At 44.5% G+C, this 21,673-nt stretch overlaps 2 protein-coding genes across 6 annotated transcripts in view; both read right to left on the minus strand.

The window, feature by feature from the left end:
• The window catches only part of PPHLN1 (periphilin 1), a 109,618-nt gene that overhangs the window by 13,792 nt on the left and 74,153 nt on the right, over positions 1 to 21,673 (minus strand). The gene's annotated exons all lie outside the window — the stretch shown is intronic.
• Positions 3,746 to 7,861, minus strand: LOC146074514 (general transcription factor II-I repeat domain-containing protein 2A-like). Its single transcript, XM_083182676.1, has 2 exons — positions 5,790 to 7,861; positions 3,746 to 5,706 (listed from the first exon to the last, which is right to left on the minus strand). Exon 2 carries the CDS (start codon positions 5,689 to 5,691, stop codon positions 3,832 to 3,834), a length of 1,860 nt encoding a protein of 619 aa, XP_083038802.1. The 5' UTR covers positions 5,692 to 5,706; positions 5,790 to 7,861; the 3' UTR covers positions 3,746 to 3,831.

Raw genomic sequence — 21,673 nt, forward strand, 5'->3', positions numbered from 1 at the left:
GAACCCATACAGGCATGCAGTTATGTGTTTGAAGTGTCATGTAGAATGTGGCCAAATGGTGAAAAGTTTAAGTAGTTCTCATCCTTAATTTATATACCACCAACTTATTACACAGCTCATTGCAATCAGAGAAAATTTAGGTATTTACATCAGTCCATTCCCCAGTGAAGATTATGTCAAATTCCCTAAAACGGACACAAACAGCAGTTTAGTCAGAAGTCAATTCAGATACCTGTAAGATTTCTGGCCTCTGGGAGGAAATGCACACAAGGGGACAGCCTATAAAACTCCCTGCACAAGGGCCCAAGTGTTATACATGACTGCAAATGATTTAGTGCATTTGGCTAACAAAACACAGACAACAATCTAACATGTTTAAAATAAAATTGCTCCTACAGTCATCCAAATGTATTTGTTTCTGGAAAGGTTCTTTCAACATGTCTAACATAAACTGGTTCATTTTAGAACCAGATCTCTGCCACTACAGAGGCCAGGAAAGAAACTGCTTTAGTCTATTCCAGGAAAGAAAAAAAAAAGAAACATGTTTAAAAAATGAATGTATCAATGTTAATGATAAAATAGTAAATCTTGAAAATGTAGACATAACTGAGTTACATCTTAGCTGATCCACACTTCTCCTGTCATGTCCTGTATTGCCTTGTCATCAATACTACTGCCTCAGGTAAGAGACAATAGGAAGCACAGTCACACTGAGGAGGTGGTCAGTCTGTGGTGAGAAGCCCGAGAGGCAGCAGTGAAATGTCCAACGCATGAGAGCAGAGACACATTACATCAGCCATAAATAGATGGCTATAAAGCACATTTGCATAGACAGAATAGAAGCCGACTAGGTTTTACTAGTTATGCCCTGGAGGAGAAAATGATTCAGCCATTACCAAGCAGCAGCAGGACAGGACATTATTATAGAGCCCTGTGATGTTTGAGTCGCATACTTTACAACGGTCAACAGTGGTCTAAAATAAAATAGCTTCAGGCAGAAGTAGACTGTCCTCCAATACTAAGCTCACATTGACTCCATATACACAGCAATTTACTGTACATGCAATGCACAGATCAAAAGGCATTGGGTCTTTAGAAACCACTTGGCAAACAGGTCTGAGTTTAATAATTCCTAGGCCTATCAACAGGGCCAAATGTGAGACACTGCTATTCTCTTCAGTGTGTACAACTTCAGATGACACTACAGGCCTTTTGGAATATTTAAAGCAGAGTTTTGCACAGGGAGAGGATTGGGTTGGGGGTGGAGGGGGGGCATGTGTGCCGCGGGTGTTGGACACACACTCAGAGCTGGCCAAATATATAGGAGATCTGGGTGTATTAGGATCTGTTGATAAATGTATGTAATATACATATATATACTACCTGGTGCTCTGATTGTCCTAAATTCCTGGACTTTAACCCCTTCCTGACAGAGCCAGTTTTTGCGTTCCTGACAGAGCCCTTTTTTTCAAATCTGACATGTCTCACTTAAGTGGGGATAACTTTTTTTTGCTTTTACTTATCCCAGTGATTTTGAGATTGTTTTTTCGTGACACATTGTACTTCAAATTAGTGGTAAATTTGGGTCGATACAGTCTGTGTTTTTTTGTGAAAAATACCAAAATATCGTGAAAAAATTGAAAATTTAGCGATTTGCAAAATGTTAAATTTTCTGCTTGTGAGACAAATAATCTTACCACTCAAAATAGTGAATAACTAACATAGACCATATGTCTACTTTATGTTGACATCATTATTTCAACTTCCTTTTAATTTTTTGGGACACTAGGAGGCTTACAATATGAATAGCAAATTCTCAAATTTTCAAGAAAATTTCAAACACTGATTTTTTTAGGGACCAGTTCAGTTCTGATGTGACTTTGAGGGACTTGTATGTGAGACACCCCCATAAATGATGCCATTTCAAAAACTGCACCCCTCACAGTATTCAAAACAGCATTTTGGAAGTTTGTTAACCCTTTAGGTGTTTCACAGGAATTAAAACAAAGTGTAGGTGAAATTTCAAAATTTCTTTTTTTTTTGCAGATTTGCAATTTTAATACATTTTTCTAAGGAACACAGTACATTTTACTAGAGAAATGTGACTGAAAATTGATTCCCCCAATTCTTTTGTTTTCATAAATATCCTATATGTGGCCCTAGTGTGCACGGTGACCAAACCACAGGCTTCATAATAGAAGGAGCACCTACTTGATTTTGGAGCCTCCTTTTTATGAGATTATTTTTTAGGCACCATGTAGGTTTCTAGGCACCATAAGATGCTAAAAGTTAGGAACCCCCCCACAAGTGACCCCATTTTGCAAACTACACCCCTCAGGGAATTCATCTAGGGGTATAGTGTACATTTCAAACCCCCAGGGGTTTCACCAATTGTGGTACAACTGGGCAGTGAAAATGAAAAATTATTTTTTTTACACAAAAATACAGTTCTGGCTCCAAATTTGTCATTTTCAGAAGGTATGAAAGAGACAAAGCACCCCAAAATCTGTGCCCCAATTTCTCCCGAGTACGACAATGCCTCACATGTGACCAAAAAATACCAGTTGGGTGCATGGAAGGACTCAGAAGGGAAGGAGTGATTTTTGGATTTTGCAGCTCAGATTCTGGTGGAATTTTGGTGGGTGCTATGTCGCATTAGCAAGACCCCCAAAGCACCAATACAGTGGAACCCCCCCACAAGTGACCCCATTTTGCAAAGTACACCCCTCAGGGAATTCATCTAGGGGTATAGTGTACATTTCAAACCCCCAGGGGTTTCACCAATTTTGATACAAGTGGGCAGTGAAAATGAAAAATTACATTTTTTTACACAAAAATGCAGTTCTGGCTCAAAATTTTTCATTTTCAGAAGGTATGAAGGAGAAAAAGCACCCCAAAATCTGTGCCCCAATTTCTCCCGAGTACGGCAATGCCTCACATGTGACCAAAAAATACCAGTTGGGTGCATGGCAGGACTCAGAAGGGAAGGAGTGATTTTTGGATTTTGCAGCACAGATTCTGGTGGAATGAATGGTGGGTGCTATGTTGCACCAATACAGTGGAACCCCCCCACAAGTCACCCCATTTTGCAAAGTACACCCCTCAGGGAATTCATCTAGGGGTATAGTGTACATTTCAAACCCCCAGGGGTTTCACCAATTTTGATACAAGTGGGCAGTGAAAATGAAAAATTACATTTTTTTACACAAAAATGCAGTTCTGGCTCAAAATTTTTCATTTTCAGAAGGTATGAAGGAGAAAAAGCACCCCAAAATATGTGCCCCAATTTCTCCCGAGTACGGAAATGCCTCACATGTGACCAAAAAATACCAGTTGGGTGCATGGCAGGACTCAGAACGGAAGGAGTGATTTTTGGATTTTGCGGCTCAGATTCTGGTGGAATTTTGGTGGGTGCTATGTCGCATTAGCAAGACCCCCCAAGCACCAATACAGTGGAACCCCCCCACAAGTCACCCCATTTTGAAAACTACACCCCTCAGGGAATTCATCTAGGGCAGGGGTGGCCGGACTTTTGTATCCTGGGATCTACTTTTTGAACTCTTACTTACCGGAGATCTACCGGCGTCAATATGTTGGGAAATCTTGCAAATTTAGGTATTATCGTTTGGTTCACAGGATGGCACTCTGTATTAAGATGGTGTATCCGGTGCCAGGAACATACAAAGTAGAATAAAGAAAGCCCTTACCCCCCTTGTTTGCAGAAGGATAGGAACGGACACTCGAATGGTAGATGAAGAAAATAAGAGTTTATTGTACAAACATAATTGCATAAACAGACAGCTGTAGTTTTCATCAGAGGTGAAATCAAATTTAGGTATGAGATGACTTGCACTGCATGGCATCAGCAAGCTTTGAATACTCAGGGCAGTAGGTACTCGTTCCTAATCGTAAGCAGGCGTCAAGGTGGTCATCAGTTAGACTTGATCTGTATTTGGATTTTATTATTTTCATATGCGAGAATGCAGACTCACAAAGATACGTGGAGCCAAAAAGTGCTGTTATGTACATGGCACTTTTTCTTAGGTTAGGATATTTTTCTTCAGCAAGAAGCTTCCAAAAATTTCCTTCAGAAGACCGGGCTTTGATAAAAATATCATTTTGCAAAGTCATTATTTCATCTGCAACTGAAGAGGTGTCCATATGAAAAAGAGAGGACATTTGGGATGCAATATCATCAATATCCTTGTCTGTACCAAAGGGAAAAGACAAAAATGTTGCTAGCGGTTCAAGAAATCTGAAGTCCTTGAAACGTCTTTCAAAGTCTGATTGGAGGTTTTCAATCTGTTCCATATATCTGGAAATGGCAAGTTGCGAATGTTCTTTTTTTTGAGCATCTAGCTCAGAGAGAAGATTTTTAAAGTCACGCAGGTTGTACTGCTGGAGACGCACACACAGCATTTTCAGTTTCTGCTTAAAGAAGTTAATAGACCCAATCATTTCAACAACATTTTTGTCTTTACCTTGAAGCTGTATATTCAGTTCATTTAACAGGGCTGTGATGTCTGTTAAAAAAGCTAAATCTAGCAGCCACTGTTCGTCATCCAACTGCCTGTATTCCACATCTCTGGACTCTAAAAAATCTTTGATTTCGGGTAGTAGTTCTCTAAATCTTTGCAGAAATGCACCTCTACTTAGCCATCGGACATCAGTGTGCAATAAAAGATCATTATGTGGTGCTTCATTATTTTCAAGTTGTGATCGGAAGAGACGCCTCTGAAGACTTCGTGCTCTAATTGAATTTACAATTTTGAGTGCTATATCCATGACATCAGCCATATTTAGCATTTTACCACACAAAGCTTGCTGATGAATTATGCAATGATAATTCAGGAAGTCAGGAAATGTTTCATCATGTTTGCACAGGGCAATGAACCCATTGGTCCTTCCGGTCATAGACGGTGCTCCATCAGTGGTTATGGAAACAAGTTTGTATATTGGTAGTTGTGTGTCCTTTATGTATTCCTTGAAGGCCTGAAAAATGTCTTCCCCTCTAGTTTTTCCCTTTAGTGGCAGGATTTTTAGCATCTCCTCTTTAGCAGACATATCTTCAAAAACCATTCTAGAGAATATGCAAAGTTGTGATGTGTCTGTCAGGTCTGTTGACTCGTCAAATTGCAGAGAAAAGAAGACACACTCTTTTTGGTCTTTTTGCAGCTGCTCCACTAAATTGTCAGCCATAACTTCACAGCGTCGCATCACAGAATTTCTGGAAAGCTGGATATCCTGAATAGAAGACATAATCTCCGATTTGTTTTTAAAATCTTGGAATAATACATCTGCTGCCTCTAAAAAAGCCTCTTTCACTATTTCTCCATCTTGAAAATTTTTTTTTTTCTTTGCAAGTATGTGGCTGACACGCAATGATGCAATAGTAGCTGCCTTTGATTTAGCACTAGGTCTTGTAAAAACTGACTGCTGAGTGCCAAGGTGCAGTTTTAGCTGGTGAACTTTCTTCTTCCGCAATTCACTTTTAGGAGGATAATCGGTGTCAAACTTATTGTGCATGGTTTTAAAATGCCGTTCCAGATTCCCTCTTTTTGCAATTGCAACTTTAGAATGGCAGATCAGACATACACATTTTGAGTTTGACATTGTGAAAAAAAAGTCATTCTCCCATTCAGAGTGGAAATAGTATGTTTTTGGCTTCTTGGCATTTTGTGCAGTACTCATGGTGATAGCAGGCTCCTAGGAAACAAAAACATCATGATGAATATCAGTCCCCATGTCATATTAGCCACCATAGCAGCACACTCAGTGGATATACTTACCAATAGTTTGCCTGTTCTTCCTTGAAGACTCTCGTGGAGGTGATAAAATGCTCCTGCACTGTGACCGCTCAGACTTGTATTGTAGACAATGGCTTGCCTTGCTCAACCCTGCACCTCAAAGACTCTGTGACCTAAGTGACAACACATTTAGGCACCCCTGAAATTATACTGCACACATTTGGGGTACCAATGGAATTATACCGCATACATTTGGGCACCCTTGGAATTATACAGCACACATTTGGGCAACCCTGGACTGATAGGGGACACATGGGGGTACCAATGGAATTATACCGCACACATTTGGGCACCCTTGGTACAGCACACATTTGGGCACCCTTGGAATTATACCGCACACATTTGGGCACCCTTGGAATTATACCGCACACATTTGAGCACCCTTGGTACAGCACACATTTGGGCACCCTTGGTACAGCACACATTTGGGCATCCTTGGAATTATACCGCACACATTTGGGCACCCTTGGAATTATACCGCACACATTTGGGCACCCTTGGAATTATACCGCACACATTTGGGCAACCCTTGGAATTATACCGCACACATTTGGGCAACCCTTGGAATTATACCGCACACATTTGAGCACCCTTGGTACAGCACACATTTGAGCACCCTTGGTACAGCACACATTTGGGCACCCTTGGTACAGCACACATTTGGGCACCCTTGGAATTATACCGCACACATTTGGGCACCCTTGGTACAGCACACATTTGGGCACCCCTGGCTGATATGTGACACAAAGGGGGTACAAATGGAATTATACCGCACACATTGGGCACCCCTGGCTGATATGTGACACAAGGGGGTACCAAAGGAATTGTACAGCACACATTGGGCACCCCTGGCTGATAGGGGACACAAATGGAATTATACAGCACACATTGGGCACCCCCGGCTGATATGTGACACAAAGGGGGTACAAATGGAATTATACCGCACACATTGGGCACCCCCGGCTGATGTGACACAAAGGGGGTACAAATGGAATTATACCGCACACATTGGGCACCCCTGGCTGATAGGGGACACAAATGGAATTATACAGCACACATTGGGCACCCCCGGCTGATATGTGACACAAAGGGGGTACAAATGGAATTATACCGCACACATTGGGCACCCCCGGCTGATGTGACACAAAGGGGGTACAAATGGAATTATACCGCACACATTGGGCACCCCTGGCTTATATGTGACACAAGGGGGCACCAAAGGAATTATACAGCACACATTGGGCAACCCTGGCTGATAGGGGACACAAAGGGGGTACAAATGGAATTATACCGCACACATTGGGCACCCCCGGCTGATGTGACACAAAGGGGGTACAAATGGAATTATACCGCACACATTGGGCACCCCTGGCTTATATGTGACACAAGGGGGCACCAAAGGAATTATACAGCACACATTGGGCAACCCTGGCTGATAGGGGACACAAAGGGGGTACAAATGGAATTATACCGCACACATTGGGCACCCCCGGCTGATGTGACACAAAGGGGGTACAAATGGAATTATACCGCACACATTGGGCACCCCTGGCTTATATGTGACACAAGGGGGCACCAAAGGAATTATACAGCACACATTGGGCAACCCTGGCTGATAGGGGACACAAAGGGGGTACAAATGGAATTATACCGCACACATTGGGCACCCCCGGCTGATGTGACACAAAGGGGGTACAAATGGAATTATACCGCACACATTGGGCACCCCTGGCTGATAGGGGACACAAATGGAATTATACAGCACACATTGGGCACCCCCGGCTGATATGTGACACAAAGGGGGTACAAATGGAATTATACCGCACACATTGGGCACCCCCGGCTGATGTGACACAAAGGGGGTACAAATGGAATTATACCGCACACATTGGGCACCCCTGGCTTATATGTGACACAAGGGGGCACCAAAGGAATTATACAGCACACATTGGGCAACCCTGGCTGATAGGGGACACATGGGGGCCACCTCCCTCCATGTAACAACCACCATAAATGAATACAGAAAATGCTTGCCTTGTTTGGGATGCCCCAGATTTTAGAACCCCCCCCCCCCCCTCATTAACATGCCACAGATTTTAGAAACCCCCCCCCCCCCACACACATCCAATTTGCTGGGTTTGCATTTCAGTTGTTTATTCACATTTTCTAACACCCTTATGTTTGTGGCAAAGCAAGTACCAATCCAGCAGCCCCTGCAAGTGGTGACACACGATGTTCACCTCTCCATAACGCACCCCCTCCCCCCCCTCCCCTACAGCACAGGTCCAGGAGCAGATTGCACAGTACCTTGGACGCTGGAGACGCTGGAGACGCTCTGCCGCTCAGCCCTTCTCTGCCCGCTCAGCCGCTCTGCCGCTCAGCCCGCTCAGCCCTTCTCTGCCTTCTCTGCCCGCTCAGCCGCTCTGCCCGCTCTGCCGCTCAGCCCTTCTCTGCCCGCTCTGCAGTATTCAAACTGCAGCTCCCGCCCTCTTCAGCGTTCCCAGTCCTACACTGAGCCGATGCGCCGGTGCGCGGTGACGTCATCCGTGCACCCGCGCAGTGCACCACTGGGAACGCTGAAGCCCTGAGAGGCTTCAGCCAGCAGACGGGCAGCGGGCAGCAACAAACTATTTTAACGGGGACTGGGCACAATACCGATCGCGATCTACCGGCGGAAGGCCCGCGATCGACTGGTAGATCGCGATCGACCTTCTGGCCACCACTGATCTAGGGGTATAGTGTACATTTCAAACCCCCAGGGGTTTCACCAATTTTGATACAAGTGGGCAGTGAAAATGAAAAATTACATTTTTTACACAAAAATGCAGTTCTGGCTCGAAATTTTTAATTTTCAGAAGGTATGAAGGAGAAAAAGCACCCCAAAATCTGTGCCCCAATTTCTCCCGAGTACGGCAATGCCTCACATGTGACCAAAAAATACCAGTTCGGTGCATGGCAGGACTCAGAACGGAAGGAGTGATTTTTGGATTTTGCAGCTCAGATTCTGGTGGAATTTTGGTGGGTGCTATGTCGCATTAGCAAGACCCCCCAAGCACCAATACAGTGGAACCCCCCCACAAGTCACCCCATTTTGAAAACTACACCCCTCAGGGAATTCATCTAGGGGTATAGTGTACATTTCAAACCCCCAGGGGTTTCACCAATTTTGATACAACTGGGCAGTAAAAATGAAAAATCACATTTTTTTACACAAAAATGCAGTTCTGGCTCAAAATTTTTCATTTTCAGAAGGTATGAAGGAGAAAAAGCACCCCAAAATCTGTGCCCCAATTTCTCCCGAGTACGGCAATGCCTCACATGTGACCAAAAAATACCAGTTGGGTGCATGGCAGGACTCAAAAGGGAAGGAGTGATTTTTGGATTTTGCAGCTCAGATTCTGGTGGAATTTTGGTGGGTGCTATGTCGCATTAGCAAGACCCCCCAAGCACCAATACAGTGGAACCCCCCCACAAGTGACCCCATTTTGCAAACTACACCCCTCAGGGAATTCATCTAGGGGTATAGTGTACATTTAAAACCCCCAGGGGTTTCACCAATTTTGATACAAGTGGGCAGTGAAAATGAAAAATTACATTTTTTACACAAAAATGCAGTTCTGGCTCAAAATTTTTCATTTTCAGAAGGTATGAAGGAGAAAAAGCACCCCAAAATCTGTGCCCCAATTTCTCCCGAGTACGGCAATGCCTCACATGTGACCAAAAAATACCAGTTGGGTGCATGGCAGGACTCAGAAGGGAAGGAGTGATTTTTGGATTTTGCAGCACAGATTCTGGTGGAATGAATGGTGGGTGCTATGTTGCACCAATACAGTGGAACCCCCCCACAAGTCACCCCATTTTGCAAACTACACCCCTCAGGGAATTCATCTAGGGGTATAGTGTACATTTCAAACCCCCAGGGGTTTCACCAATTTTGATACAAGTGGGCAGTGAAAATGAAAAATTACATTTTTTTACACAAAAATGCAGTTCTGGCTCAAAATTTTTCATTTTCAGAAGGAATGAAGGAGACAAAGCACCCCAAAATCTGTGCCCCAATTTCTCCCGAGTACGGCAATGCCTCATGTGTGACCAAAAAGTGGCAGGACTCAGAAGGGAAGGAGTGATATTTGGATTTTGCAGCACAAATTCTGGTGGAATGATGGTGGGTGCTATGTCGCATTAGCAAGACCCCCAAAGCACCAATACAGTGGAACCCCCCCACAAGTCACCCCATTTTGCAAACTACACCCCTCAGGGAATTCATCTAGGGGTATAGTGTACATTTCAAACCCCCAGGGGTTTCACCAATTTTGATAAAACTGGGCAGTGAACATGAAAAATTACATTTTTTTACACAAAAATGCAGTTCTGGCTCAAAATTTTTCATTTTCACAAGGAATGAAGGAGACAAAGCACCCCAAAATCTGTGCCCCGATTTCTCCCGAGTACGGCAATGCCTCACATGTGACCAAAAAATACCAGTTGGGTGCATGGCAGGACTCAGAAGGGAAGGAGTGATTTTTGGATTTTGCGGCTCAGATTCTGGTGGAATGAATGGTGGGTGCTATGTGGCATTAGCAAGACCCCCGAAGCACGGTGAAATTATGAACCTAATATTCCATAGATGTGTGGTATATTTTAAAACACTCCTTTATACATAGGCCGGGTTTGTCGGGGCAAGTGTCACACTGGAAAATAGTTTGCTTTCTTATTCCCTTTTTATAGCAAACTTTGCACCTTTTTTGTGTCCTGCCCTTTTTTCCAGTGGAGGGGATTTCATCAGGAAAATGCTGCCCTGGTACAATACGGGGGCCAGTACTAGAAGTACTGGGGCCCTCTGCCTGCTGGTTCCCAAATATTAGGCCCTTTATGACTTCCTCTTGAAAGTGCATAAATGTCCCCCTCTGGCCGGTAGAACGGAATAGCACGTAAGCGTTATACAGTGCCATCTGGATGATATACACGGCCACCTTCTTGTACCAGATTTTTGTTTTCCGCAGGGCACTGTACGGCTTCAGTACCTGATCTGAAAGATCCACTCCGCCCATGTACCTATTGTAATCCAGGATACAATTAGGTTTGGAGGTGTGGGTACTGGTACCTCGTACAGGGACGGAGGTGGTACTGTCTCCGTGAATTGTTGTCAGTATAAGGACATCCCTCTTGTCCTTATATTTGACCAACAACATATTTTCGTTGCATATTCCCCTGCTTTCACCCCTTCTCATTACTTGGGCAATGTGCGTTTTTGGGAGGCCTCTTTGGTTCTTGCGCACAGTACCGCAAGCTGCTGTACCTCTTGAACCAAGGGCCTTAAACAGGGGGATGCTAGTGTAAAAGTTATCCACATAGAGGTGATAACCTTTATCCAGGAAGGGGTGCACTAAATCCCAGACAATTTTCCCACTAACACCTACGAGGGAGGGGGGGCATTCTGGCGGTTGAATTCTTGAATCCTTCCCTTCATAAACCCTAAACCTGTGGGTGTACCCTGAGGTGCTTTCACACAGTTTATACATTTTTATGCCATACCTTGCCCTCTTACTGGGAAGGTACTGGCGGAATTTAACCCATCCTTTAAAATGTATAAGGGACTCGTCGATACAAATAAATTTTTCAGGGATGTACACCTCTTCAAATTTGGCACTGAAATGATCAATGACCGGCCTGACTTTGAATAGCCGGTCAAAGGTGGGATCATCTCTGGGTGGGCACTGTGCATTATCGGTGTAATGTATAAATTTAAGAATTGTCTCAAATCGAGTCCGGGGCATGGCCATACGGTAAAATGGAGTACTGTACAGAACATCTGTACTCCAATATTGCCTAATTTCTGGCTTTTTTACTATGCCCATATGAAACACCAGACCCCAAAACGTCATCATCTCTACTGCATCTACAGGGGTCCACCTAGCAAATGATGACGTGGGGTTTTGAGCAATAAACTGCTGGGCATATAAATTAGTTTGGTCCACCATTAAATTTATAAAATCATCAGAGAAAAATAATTTGAAAAAGTCAATTTCTCTGAGACCTGTGGAATCAAATTGGATTCCTGGCATGGCCAAAAACTCAGGAACCTGGGGCTCAAAATTGTCTGGTGGCGGGGTCCATACTAGATCAATTATTGGGGGGGGAATCTCAGCTGATCTACGGGGGCGTCTTTGAGGGGGTCCCTCATCACCAGAGGAGGAAGAGGAGCTTAAGACGAATCCTTCAAATTCCCCGCTTGCATCACTGCCTGTGTCAGAGTCAGAGGCAAGCATGGCATATGCCTCCTCCACTGAATACATTCTCCTGGATGACTGGGAGGACATTTGGGAGGACATTTGGGAGGACATTTGGGATGCCATTTTTATTTTTGTGTTACTGGTAGTGAAATGTTTCAACACGTGTATAGTGTAGGGGGGGGTACAAACTTTATTTCAATCCGGGGGGTATGTAGTGTGTAGTGTGTATGTGGTGCAGAAAAAAAAAAATACTTTATACCAATAAAAAAAAAAAAAAATGAAGGGGTTAAAAATAAAAAATTGAAGGGGTTAAAAAAAAAAAAAAAAGGTCCTGCGCCAAAAATTGAGCACAGATGTTGGTCAGTAACGTCTGTCACTGAACAGCGCTCAAAGGCAACAGGAATCTGATCAAAAAAAAAAAAAAAATTGATCAACCCTGTGCCGAAAAAGCTGATCAGTGATGTACGTCACTGATCGGCGCACAGTGGCCACAGGACACCCACAAAATCAGTGTGTGTAAAAAAAAAAATTAAAAAAAGACCCCACAGCACTCACAAAAAAAAAAAAAAGGTGATCAGTGATGCGACACTGATTACCAGTGAGGGACAGCAGGTGCACAACCTTTGGTGCAACTGACAGTGCAACTGGCAGCAACTGACAGGTATATATATAAAAAAAAAACCTCTGCGCCCCCAAAAAGTTGCTGATCAGCACAGATATACTGATCAGCACAAAAGGGGGGGTAGCAGACACAAAATATACACTCTCTATCACTCTCTGTCACTATCTCTCTCTATCTCTCACTATCTATCACTCTAGGACACTGCAGCAGCAGCACTGACAGTTATATGTATAAAAAAAAACTGCACCCCCAAAAAGGGGGGGTAGCAGACACAAAATATACACTCTCTATCACTCTCTGTCACTATCTCTCTCTATCTCTCTATCTCTCACTATCTATCACTATCTATCACTCTATGACACTGCAGCAGCAGCACTGACAGTTATATATATAAAATAAAACCCCTGCACCCCCAAAAAGGGGGGGTAGCAGACACAAATCTCTCTATCTCTCTACCTCTCACTATCTATCACTATCTATCACTATCTATCACTGTATGACACTGCAGCAGCAGCACTGACAGTTATTTATATATAGAAAACCCCTGCACCCCCAAAAAGGGGGGGTAGCAGACACAAAATATAGCTCTCTCTGTCACTATCTCTCTATCTCTCTCTATCTCTCTCTATCTCTCTCTCTATCTCTCTATCTCTCTATCACACTGCAGCAGCAGCAGGAAGTCTCAGGAAGTCAGATCCAGGAAGCGTCCAGCACGCTACAAGCAGTGATAAGGTGATCAGGTAAGGTATTTGCAAGGATCAGGTAAGTATTAGCAAGGATCAGGTCGGTATTCACGGCAGGCAGGCACGGTGACCGTTCTGCACGCTATTCCAGACCGGAATGGCGTCTGCAGCGCAGTCACCGTCAGTTTAAATGTCGCGCCTTGGCTGTGATTGGTCCGTGGGTCCCACGGACCAATCACAGCCTTGGGGGCAGGTGGGGTGAGGGTGGGGTGAGGTGTCATCGTCACCGATGACCCCCTCATGCCCCCTGACGCCCGGCGGTGATTGACACCTGTGTTACCGAGCGTCTGATTCGCTGGTAACACAGGAAAACGCTGTGAATGGCTGTTCACACTGAACAGCCAATCACAGCGATCGCCGACGGGGGGGCGGCATCGCAGCCCCCCCTGGGCATGCAGGGACATGTCTGCTGTCAGGGACAGCAGACATCGTCCCTCTGTCACTGCGTCTCGAGACGCAGTGACAGTTTAAACTCATGACGTACATTTATGCCATGTGTCGGGAAGTACCTCCCGGCCATGACGTAAATGTACGTCAAATGTCGGGAAGGGGTTAAGCTATCTGTATACCTGCAACACTCTCCCTCCCATCACTAAAGCCCCTACAGCCACATCCCCCCCCCCCCCAGCTGCACCCCCAGCACCAGTAGGACCCCTCTTCCAAATCGCAAACTGTATACAGCATCAGTGCTAGAAGTGTGTGTCGGGTGGAAGGTGATTGTGCGGAGGACTGAGGTCTCGGTACAGTGGCAGGCTCATCTGGCGGGGAGAGGATTGTCCTGTTGGTCCGGACACCCTGTGTCTACACAACGCAGGTGATCTGGCTGGGCGTCGGCGATGCACTACAGTGATTAGCGGCCCTACACTCACCCTTTCCCTGCCCCAGCCGTCCAATGCCAGGGTGTGAGCACCAACCCCCCTAACAACGGCAGCAGCTTCATTGCGGGCACCTGGTGGCACACACAGGTCAGTCTCCGACTACTGTGCCCCACTGTGTGTGAGTCCGGAGGGTCTGTAAGAGGTGGAAGGGCTGGCCAGATCTGTTGGACGGTGTGTGTGTGTGTATATATATATATATAACGCTGTAAGGGGGGGGGGAGTTAAGTGTGTAACTGTAACTCCTCCAAGCGTTATACACACACTGATTGACAGATCTGGCTAAATATATAGGAGATATATATAATGTGTGTGTGTTATATTATACCGATAAGCCTATAAAATCTCTCATCCCATTTTTAGTTGTGGCAGGGGTGCACACCGATAGTAGAATGTAGATGGACATGTAGGCGGCACTCTCCGGACTTGTTAGAGAATAATCTCACAGGCTGCAGGCTCACCAGTCTATATATATAGAGAGAGAGAGAGAGAGAGAGAGAGAGAGAGAGAGAAATATAGGATGGAACTAGTGCTAAAAATATCCCCTACTGGTCCATTATACTGTCAGTCCGATATAGTTTTATGAACAGTTCCGTGTCCACACATTAGGCACAATCCTTCTTATTCAGGGCGGCAGCTCCTCTCCGGCGGGTTTCTGTTCAAGGAAATCTCTTGGCGTGAATTTAGAGAAAAGGATGAGATGGGCACCTTCTAGTACAGTATGTAAGTAATCTGACAGTGAATCCCTTCACCATAAGTACAAACAGCACCCCAACAATAATGCATATAGGAGGAAGAACATACAGGAACAGACTAGTGCAATATTGTAAAAAAAAGTTTCATATTACCGCTAAAATGACTAAGTTATCCGTACAATGTTTAAAAAAGAATGTCACTGATCTGGTGTATGCTTAGCACTCATGAGGAAGTCCAGCCTAAGGGGCATGGATGAAACGTATTAAGGGGACTCTATTCTCGGTGACAGATGACTGACCTCGCCGATGCTTGCTAAGCATACACCAGATCAGTGACATTCTTTCTTAAACATTGTACGGATAACTTAGTCATTTTAGCGGTAATATTAAACTTTTTTTTACAATATTACACAGATATAGAATACCCCAAATGCGCTTCAATAAACTTAAGGCAGCACCTCTGAGAGATGGGACCCAGGTGTGTAGAGATGAGAAAAGAAAAAGATCAGAGTGCGCCTATATTTCCATGATGCAAAGAAGTATACTTTTTCAATTAGTACAAAGTAAATTTCAATATCTGATAAAATATAAAAAAAATTTATTGATTGGGTCTTCCAAAAGATGTTGATGGCCCTCATGGAAATATAGACGCACTCTGATCTTTTTCTTAGTACATCCTAGCTGTACCGTAAGATGCATTTTTTGGCAAAAAAATTAACTTAGTGCAGTTTCAAGGGACTTGTATTTTTCTGTGCATATATTTGTGTGTGTGTATACATGTATGTATGTATGTATGTATGTATGCATGCATGTATGTATGTGTATATATATATATATATATATATATATATATATATATATACATACACACACATACATACATACATACATGTATACACACACACAAATATATGCACAGAAAAATACAAGTCCCTTGAAACTGCACTAAGTTAATTTTTTTGCCAAAAAATGCATCTTACGGTACAGCTAGGATGTACTAGGAGACACTGCTGATTAATCTAATATGTAAATTATATATCAGTGTATAACAGAGTCTGTATATGAGAAAAAGGGGTAAGATTGAGTCTGGGAATGGAATTTAATTGTGTACAAGAAAGACTTGCCCAGTACAATTGGGGGAACAGTGGTGTGAGTCAGGCGGCAAATGCTTGTGTTTCAACACCATGGCAAAAGCAACTTGTCCCCTTCACTGGTTATTGAATTCTTACTTATATTTTCAGTAGTAGTTACGGTAGTATAGTCACTCTTGGGAAACTTTAAAATAAAGTGGTTGTAAATCACTAAGCAGCTATCCTGGATACATAAGAATTTAGTAAACACAAAAAAACTGGTAAAAACATAGGTTTGTAACAATCTCTTAAATGTTTAAGAATGCTACATATGATCTTAATCTAGATCTGAAGGTAACAAGAAATCATTGGTTAATATGTTAAACTTACCATTTCAGTAAACGTAAGGATCTTTATGCTATAAAACTTTTTAGTGGCTCCAGGAAAAACAACAGGATTGTGTCTATAACTCTAGTACATGGGTGATCTATCGTGGGTATCTATCCAATTTATAGTATGTTTGGAGCCAAAGACAGCAAAAGAGTCATACATTAGGCAATATCACAAGCAGCTGGTCTCCTCTTGGCTCATGAATCATAGATAACAGTAGTACAACACAAGGGAAGGAACATAAAGATGATAAAATCATAACGTTTTCCAGTTGCAACAAAGTACTTCAAGGGTGGAAATGAAATAAGTCACTTAAAAAACTAAATCGCTACTTGTTTCCTAGCACGGCGCCACCGATTTTAATTGTATGGAATCGGGTCGCAAAAATCAGGTCGATCGCATCGCATGCAACCAAATTGCATTCGATGCGATCGACCCGATTTTTTACATTGGAAATAATGTTAAATGGTCCCTGAGACCCGATTTTACATTGGCCCCAATGTTAAATGCCTCCCAGACCCCATTTTTCATTGTATGACCCCCCCATTATTAACGCCATGCCACGATCAATGTCAACCCGAAGCGTGGCGAGCGGCGGCTGTACGCGTCCTTCGACCTTTTCATACCCCTACTATCCCTGTCGGCGTGGATGTGATTCTATATAGTGTGGCGAGCGCAGCAAGCCACTGAGCCCGAAGCGTGGCGAGAGCCGTGAGGGAATGCGCATTACTTCAGACGTATTACGCGTCCGCTCGCCACGATTCGGGCTCGGTGGCTCGCCACACTATATAAAGTCAACTACACGCCGACGTGGATAGTGGGGGTATTTTTCATATAGGACGCGTAACGCTGCGCTCGCCATGCTTCGGGTTGACGTTGATCGTGGCTTCAACAATGGGGGGGCATTTGACACAATTCAGCATCAGGGTGGGTTTACAATTAAAAATCGGGTCTGGGGGGCATTTAACATTGGGTCCAATGTAAAATCGGATCTCAGGGACCCTTTTTACATTTTTCCAATGTAAAAATCGCGTCGGTCGCATCACATGCCATTTTAATGGCATGCGATGCAACCGATTTTCAAAGTGTGTTAAAAACATGTTTAAAGCCCGAAAATCGGGTCCCATCGCATACCTTAAGTTAAGGTATGCGATGGGACCCGACGGGCGCCGTGCTAGGAAACAAGTACCAAAAAATCCTCAATATTTATGTATGATTGGAAATATTTGTGAACTAAATCCGTTTACAATAAAATAAAATCAATATGGTCTATTGGGGAATGCTCCTGAATGACTGGAGCACTGTATTACTTGCAGCAGTGTATGTCCAGATTAAGTCACTTTTATAGCTAGTTCTCAATGCAAATGCTGCAGCAAGACTATGCAGAACACAGAGAGAGACACAGGTGCAGATGTATTAAGCCTGGTGAAGTGATAAAGTGGAGATAAAGTGGAAGGTTATAACGCACCAGCCAATCCACTGTTTGAAAATGACAGTAAGGAGATGACTGGCTGGTGCATTATCACCTTCCACTTTATCTCACCAGGCTTAATACATCTGCCCTACTATTATTTATTACCAGTCCTAGAAAAGTCTAAACTTGCCAGCTGCATGGTAAGTGCATGAATGGTACAACTGCTGTACTTAATATTTTTTATCTCCTATTCCCAAAGGCATCCCAAAATTAAACTTAAACTAAACAAAAGAGAGATTATATTTAACTGTATACTTTATATACACACAAATTGAAAGTACATTTTACTAGATATTGGAGGTCAAATCAAGGTCAATCAATATTAAAATATAACACTCTTTTTAACGAAAACTATGGTCCTTTAGCTTCAAAACAAGATCAACAAGAAAGTTCTACCATAATTAGAAGCAAAAATAGGATTGTAATACCTACCGGCAAATCCTTTTCACGTAGTCCTTATGGGATACTGGGATCGTCTCAAGACATTGGGGTATTAGAAGGTATCCGCAGGAGAAAGGCACATCTATAACTTTGAACTGGGTGTACAGGCTCCTCCCCTCTGATTCCCCGCCCACTTACCAGTTAAGGTAAAACTGTGCCCGAAGGAGGATGAACATATGAGAGGAATGATATATGACACTATGTAAATACATATGTGTGAAGCTTGGTGAGATTTATACCAGCACACCCGCATACAACCAAAATAAAAAATTGAACTCAACCACAAGGCTACCAAAAAACAAGGTGGACTTTTTTGATAAACATGGTAAGTATCTGCAGCGAGACCCCACACTGGGCCCAGTATCCCATAAGGACTACATGGAAAGGATTTACCGGTAGGTATTAAAATCCTATTTTCACTAACGTCCTATGGGATACTGGAATAGTCTCAAGACATTGGGGATGTCCCAAAGCTACCAGAAGGGGCGGGAATGTGTGGAGACTGCTGCAGTACTGCCCGCCCAAACTGGGTATCCTCTTTGGCCAGGGCGTCAAATTTGTAAAATTTTACAAAAGAAGTATGCTGAACCGACCAAGTTGCAGCTCTACAGAGCTGTAAGGCAGAAACCCCCAAGCAGCCTCCCAGGATGCGCCCACTGACCTAGTGAAACACGCCTTCAATCGTGAAGGTGTAGGCAAGCCCGCTACCACATAACCCTGTTGTACCGTTGCACGAATCCAATGTGCAATGGACTGCTTTGATGCCGGACGACCCTTCTTCTGTTCATCGTAGAGCACAAACACAAACTCTCGCTGTTCTCTGGACGTATACACGCAGAGCCAGAACCACATCCAATGACTCCGGAAGGAACCACAAGAGGTTTGTTCAGATGAAATGAAGAGATCACCTTAGGGAAGAACTGCGGGTGTGTTCTCAACTCCGCCCTGTCCTCGTGACAAATCAAGTAGGGACTCTTACAAGACAGAGCCCCTAACTCAGAGACTCTACGAGCTGAGGCCAACCCAAAAGTACCACAGTTTTCCAGGTGAGGTACTTCATGTCCACCAACACTACAGCTTCAAACCAGGATGATTGTAAGGAAGTTAAAACTACGTCCAAACTCCAAGGCGCTGTAGGTGGTACAAAAGGAGGCTGAATATGAAGGACTCCTTGGAGGAAAGTCTGCACCTCCGGTAAGCTAGCCAATTTCTTCTGGAAGAAAACCGACAGGGTTGAAATCTGCACCTTTAAAGAGCCAAAGCGTAGGGCCAAATCCAAACCGGCCTGCAGGAATTTGAGAAACCTATCCAGGTTAAATTCTGTTGGTGGAAATCCTTTTTTCTCACACCACCCTACATACTTTTTTCAAATATGGTGGAAGTGGGTCGCTGTTACCGGTTTCCGGGCTTTAGTCATCGTGACTGGTGCGTGGAGGCCCTTATGAGCTAGAATCTGCCGCTCAACCTCCAGGCCGTTAAATGAAGCCACCCTAAGTCCTAGTAGATGCAGGGGCCTTGAATGAGCAGATCGTTTCTTAGGAGGCAGACGCCATGGATCCTCCACCAATAGGGCCTGAAGATCCGCGTACCACGCCCTCCTTTGCCAATTTGGCGCCACCAGAATGGCATCCACTCTTTGATTTTGCACTCTTTTGAGAACCTTTGCCAGTAGTGGAAGTGGTGGAAAAGGGTACACCAGTCTGAAGGACCATGCCGTCGTCAGAGCATCCACAGCCTCCGCCTGAGGATCTCTGGTTCTCGAGCATTATCTGGCGACCTTGTTGTTGAACTTGGACGCCATGAGATCTATTTCTGGTCGACCCCAATGATCCACAATGCTTACAAACACTTGAGGATTGAGACTCCACTCCCCGGGGTGGAGGTCGCGGCGACTGAGGAAATCCACCTCCCAGTTGTCCACCCCTGGGATGAAGATGGCTGAGATTGCCATCACATGTAGTTCTGCCCAGGACAGAATCTTGGAGACCTCCCTCATGCAAGTCCTGCTTTTCGTTCCACCTTGGCGGTTCACATACGCCACCATGGCTTTGTCGGATTGCACCTGGACCTCCCGATTCTGGAGGAACGATTGAGCCTGCAGGATCGCGTAGTACACAGCTCTCAACTCCTGGACATTGATGTGCAGCTTCGACTCCCACAATGTCCAACGGCCCTGAAAGGACCTGCCCTGAGTCACCGCTCCCCATCCTAACAGACTGGCATCCATTGTTAGGAGGATCCAATCCTGGATCCCGAACCTAAAAGGTTTGGAGCATGGGTCCACCACAGGAGTGACTGTTGGGCCTGATGTGACAGGAATATCCTCTTGTGCATGAGGAGATGTGACCGTGACCACTTGTTGAACCTCCCAAACTGGATCGCCTCAGTGGTGTACCGACACCTGAGGCTTGGCCAGAATCTGAGACCAGATTTCGAATAGCCATCATTTTCTCCTGGGGAAGAAAAACTTTTTGTTCTTCGGTGTCCAAAATCATTCCCAGAAAGAGAATGTGGCGTGTCAGCGTCAAGGAGGACATGGGGATATTGAGAATCCACCCATGGTCGGACAGAACCTGTCTGGTCATGACAATATCCTGTACGAGGATCTGTTCCAATCTTGCTTTGAGTAGCAAATAGTCTAGGTAAGGGATGATGTTGATCCCTTTCCTCCTCAGCAGAATCATCATTTCAGCCATCACCTTTGTAAAAATGCGTGGCGCAGTCGACAGACCAATGGCAGTGCTCTGAAATGAAAATGCTCATCTTTCAGAGCAAACCTCAGAAACACCTGATGAGGGCTCCAAATACGGATGTGGAGGTAGGCATCCTTCACATCTAATGACGCTAGGAACTCTCCCTCCTCCAGGCTTGCTATTACTGTCCTCAGAGACTTCATTCTGAACTTGCACACCTTTAAGAAGGGGTTCAGAGTCTTTAGATTTAGTATGGGTCGTACCGAACTGACCGGTTTCGGTACAACGAACAGGTTGGAGTAATAACCCCTGCCCCGGTCCTCCACTGGGACCGGTACAATGACCAGCACTTGTTCCAGTCTGTGTATTGCTTGGAGCAAGATTACCTGATCCTCTGCAGCTGCTGTAAGCCTGATCGGAAGAACCTGTGAGATGGAGGTCCTGCGAACTACAGACTGTAGCCATTGGAAATAAGATCCCACACCCAGGAATCCAGGTGAAAGGCATCCCACACGTGGCCGAAATGCACCAGCTGACCCCCCACTTCCCAAGAGACTTGTGGAGGGATCCCCGAATCATGCAGAGGGCTTTGTGGTGGATGTACCAGGAGCATGGTCCTGTGACACTGGG

The sequence above is a fragment of the Crinia signifera genome, chromosome 4, assembly GCF_055691185.1.
Source record: "Crinia signifera chromosome 4, ASM5569118v1, whole genome shotgun sequence".
In the NCBI taxonomy this organism is placed as follows: Eukaryota; Metazoa; Chordata; class Amphibia; order Anura; family Myobatrachidae; genus Crinia; species Crinia signifera.

Bases quoted from the DNA above. Each gene is read 5' to 3' on its own strand.
- LOC146074514 (XM_083182676.1), bottom strand. From the start codon at position 5,691: ATGAGTACTGCACAAAATGCCAAGAAGCCAAAAACATACTATTTCCAC.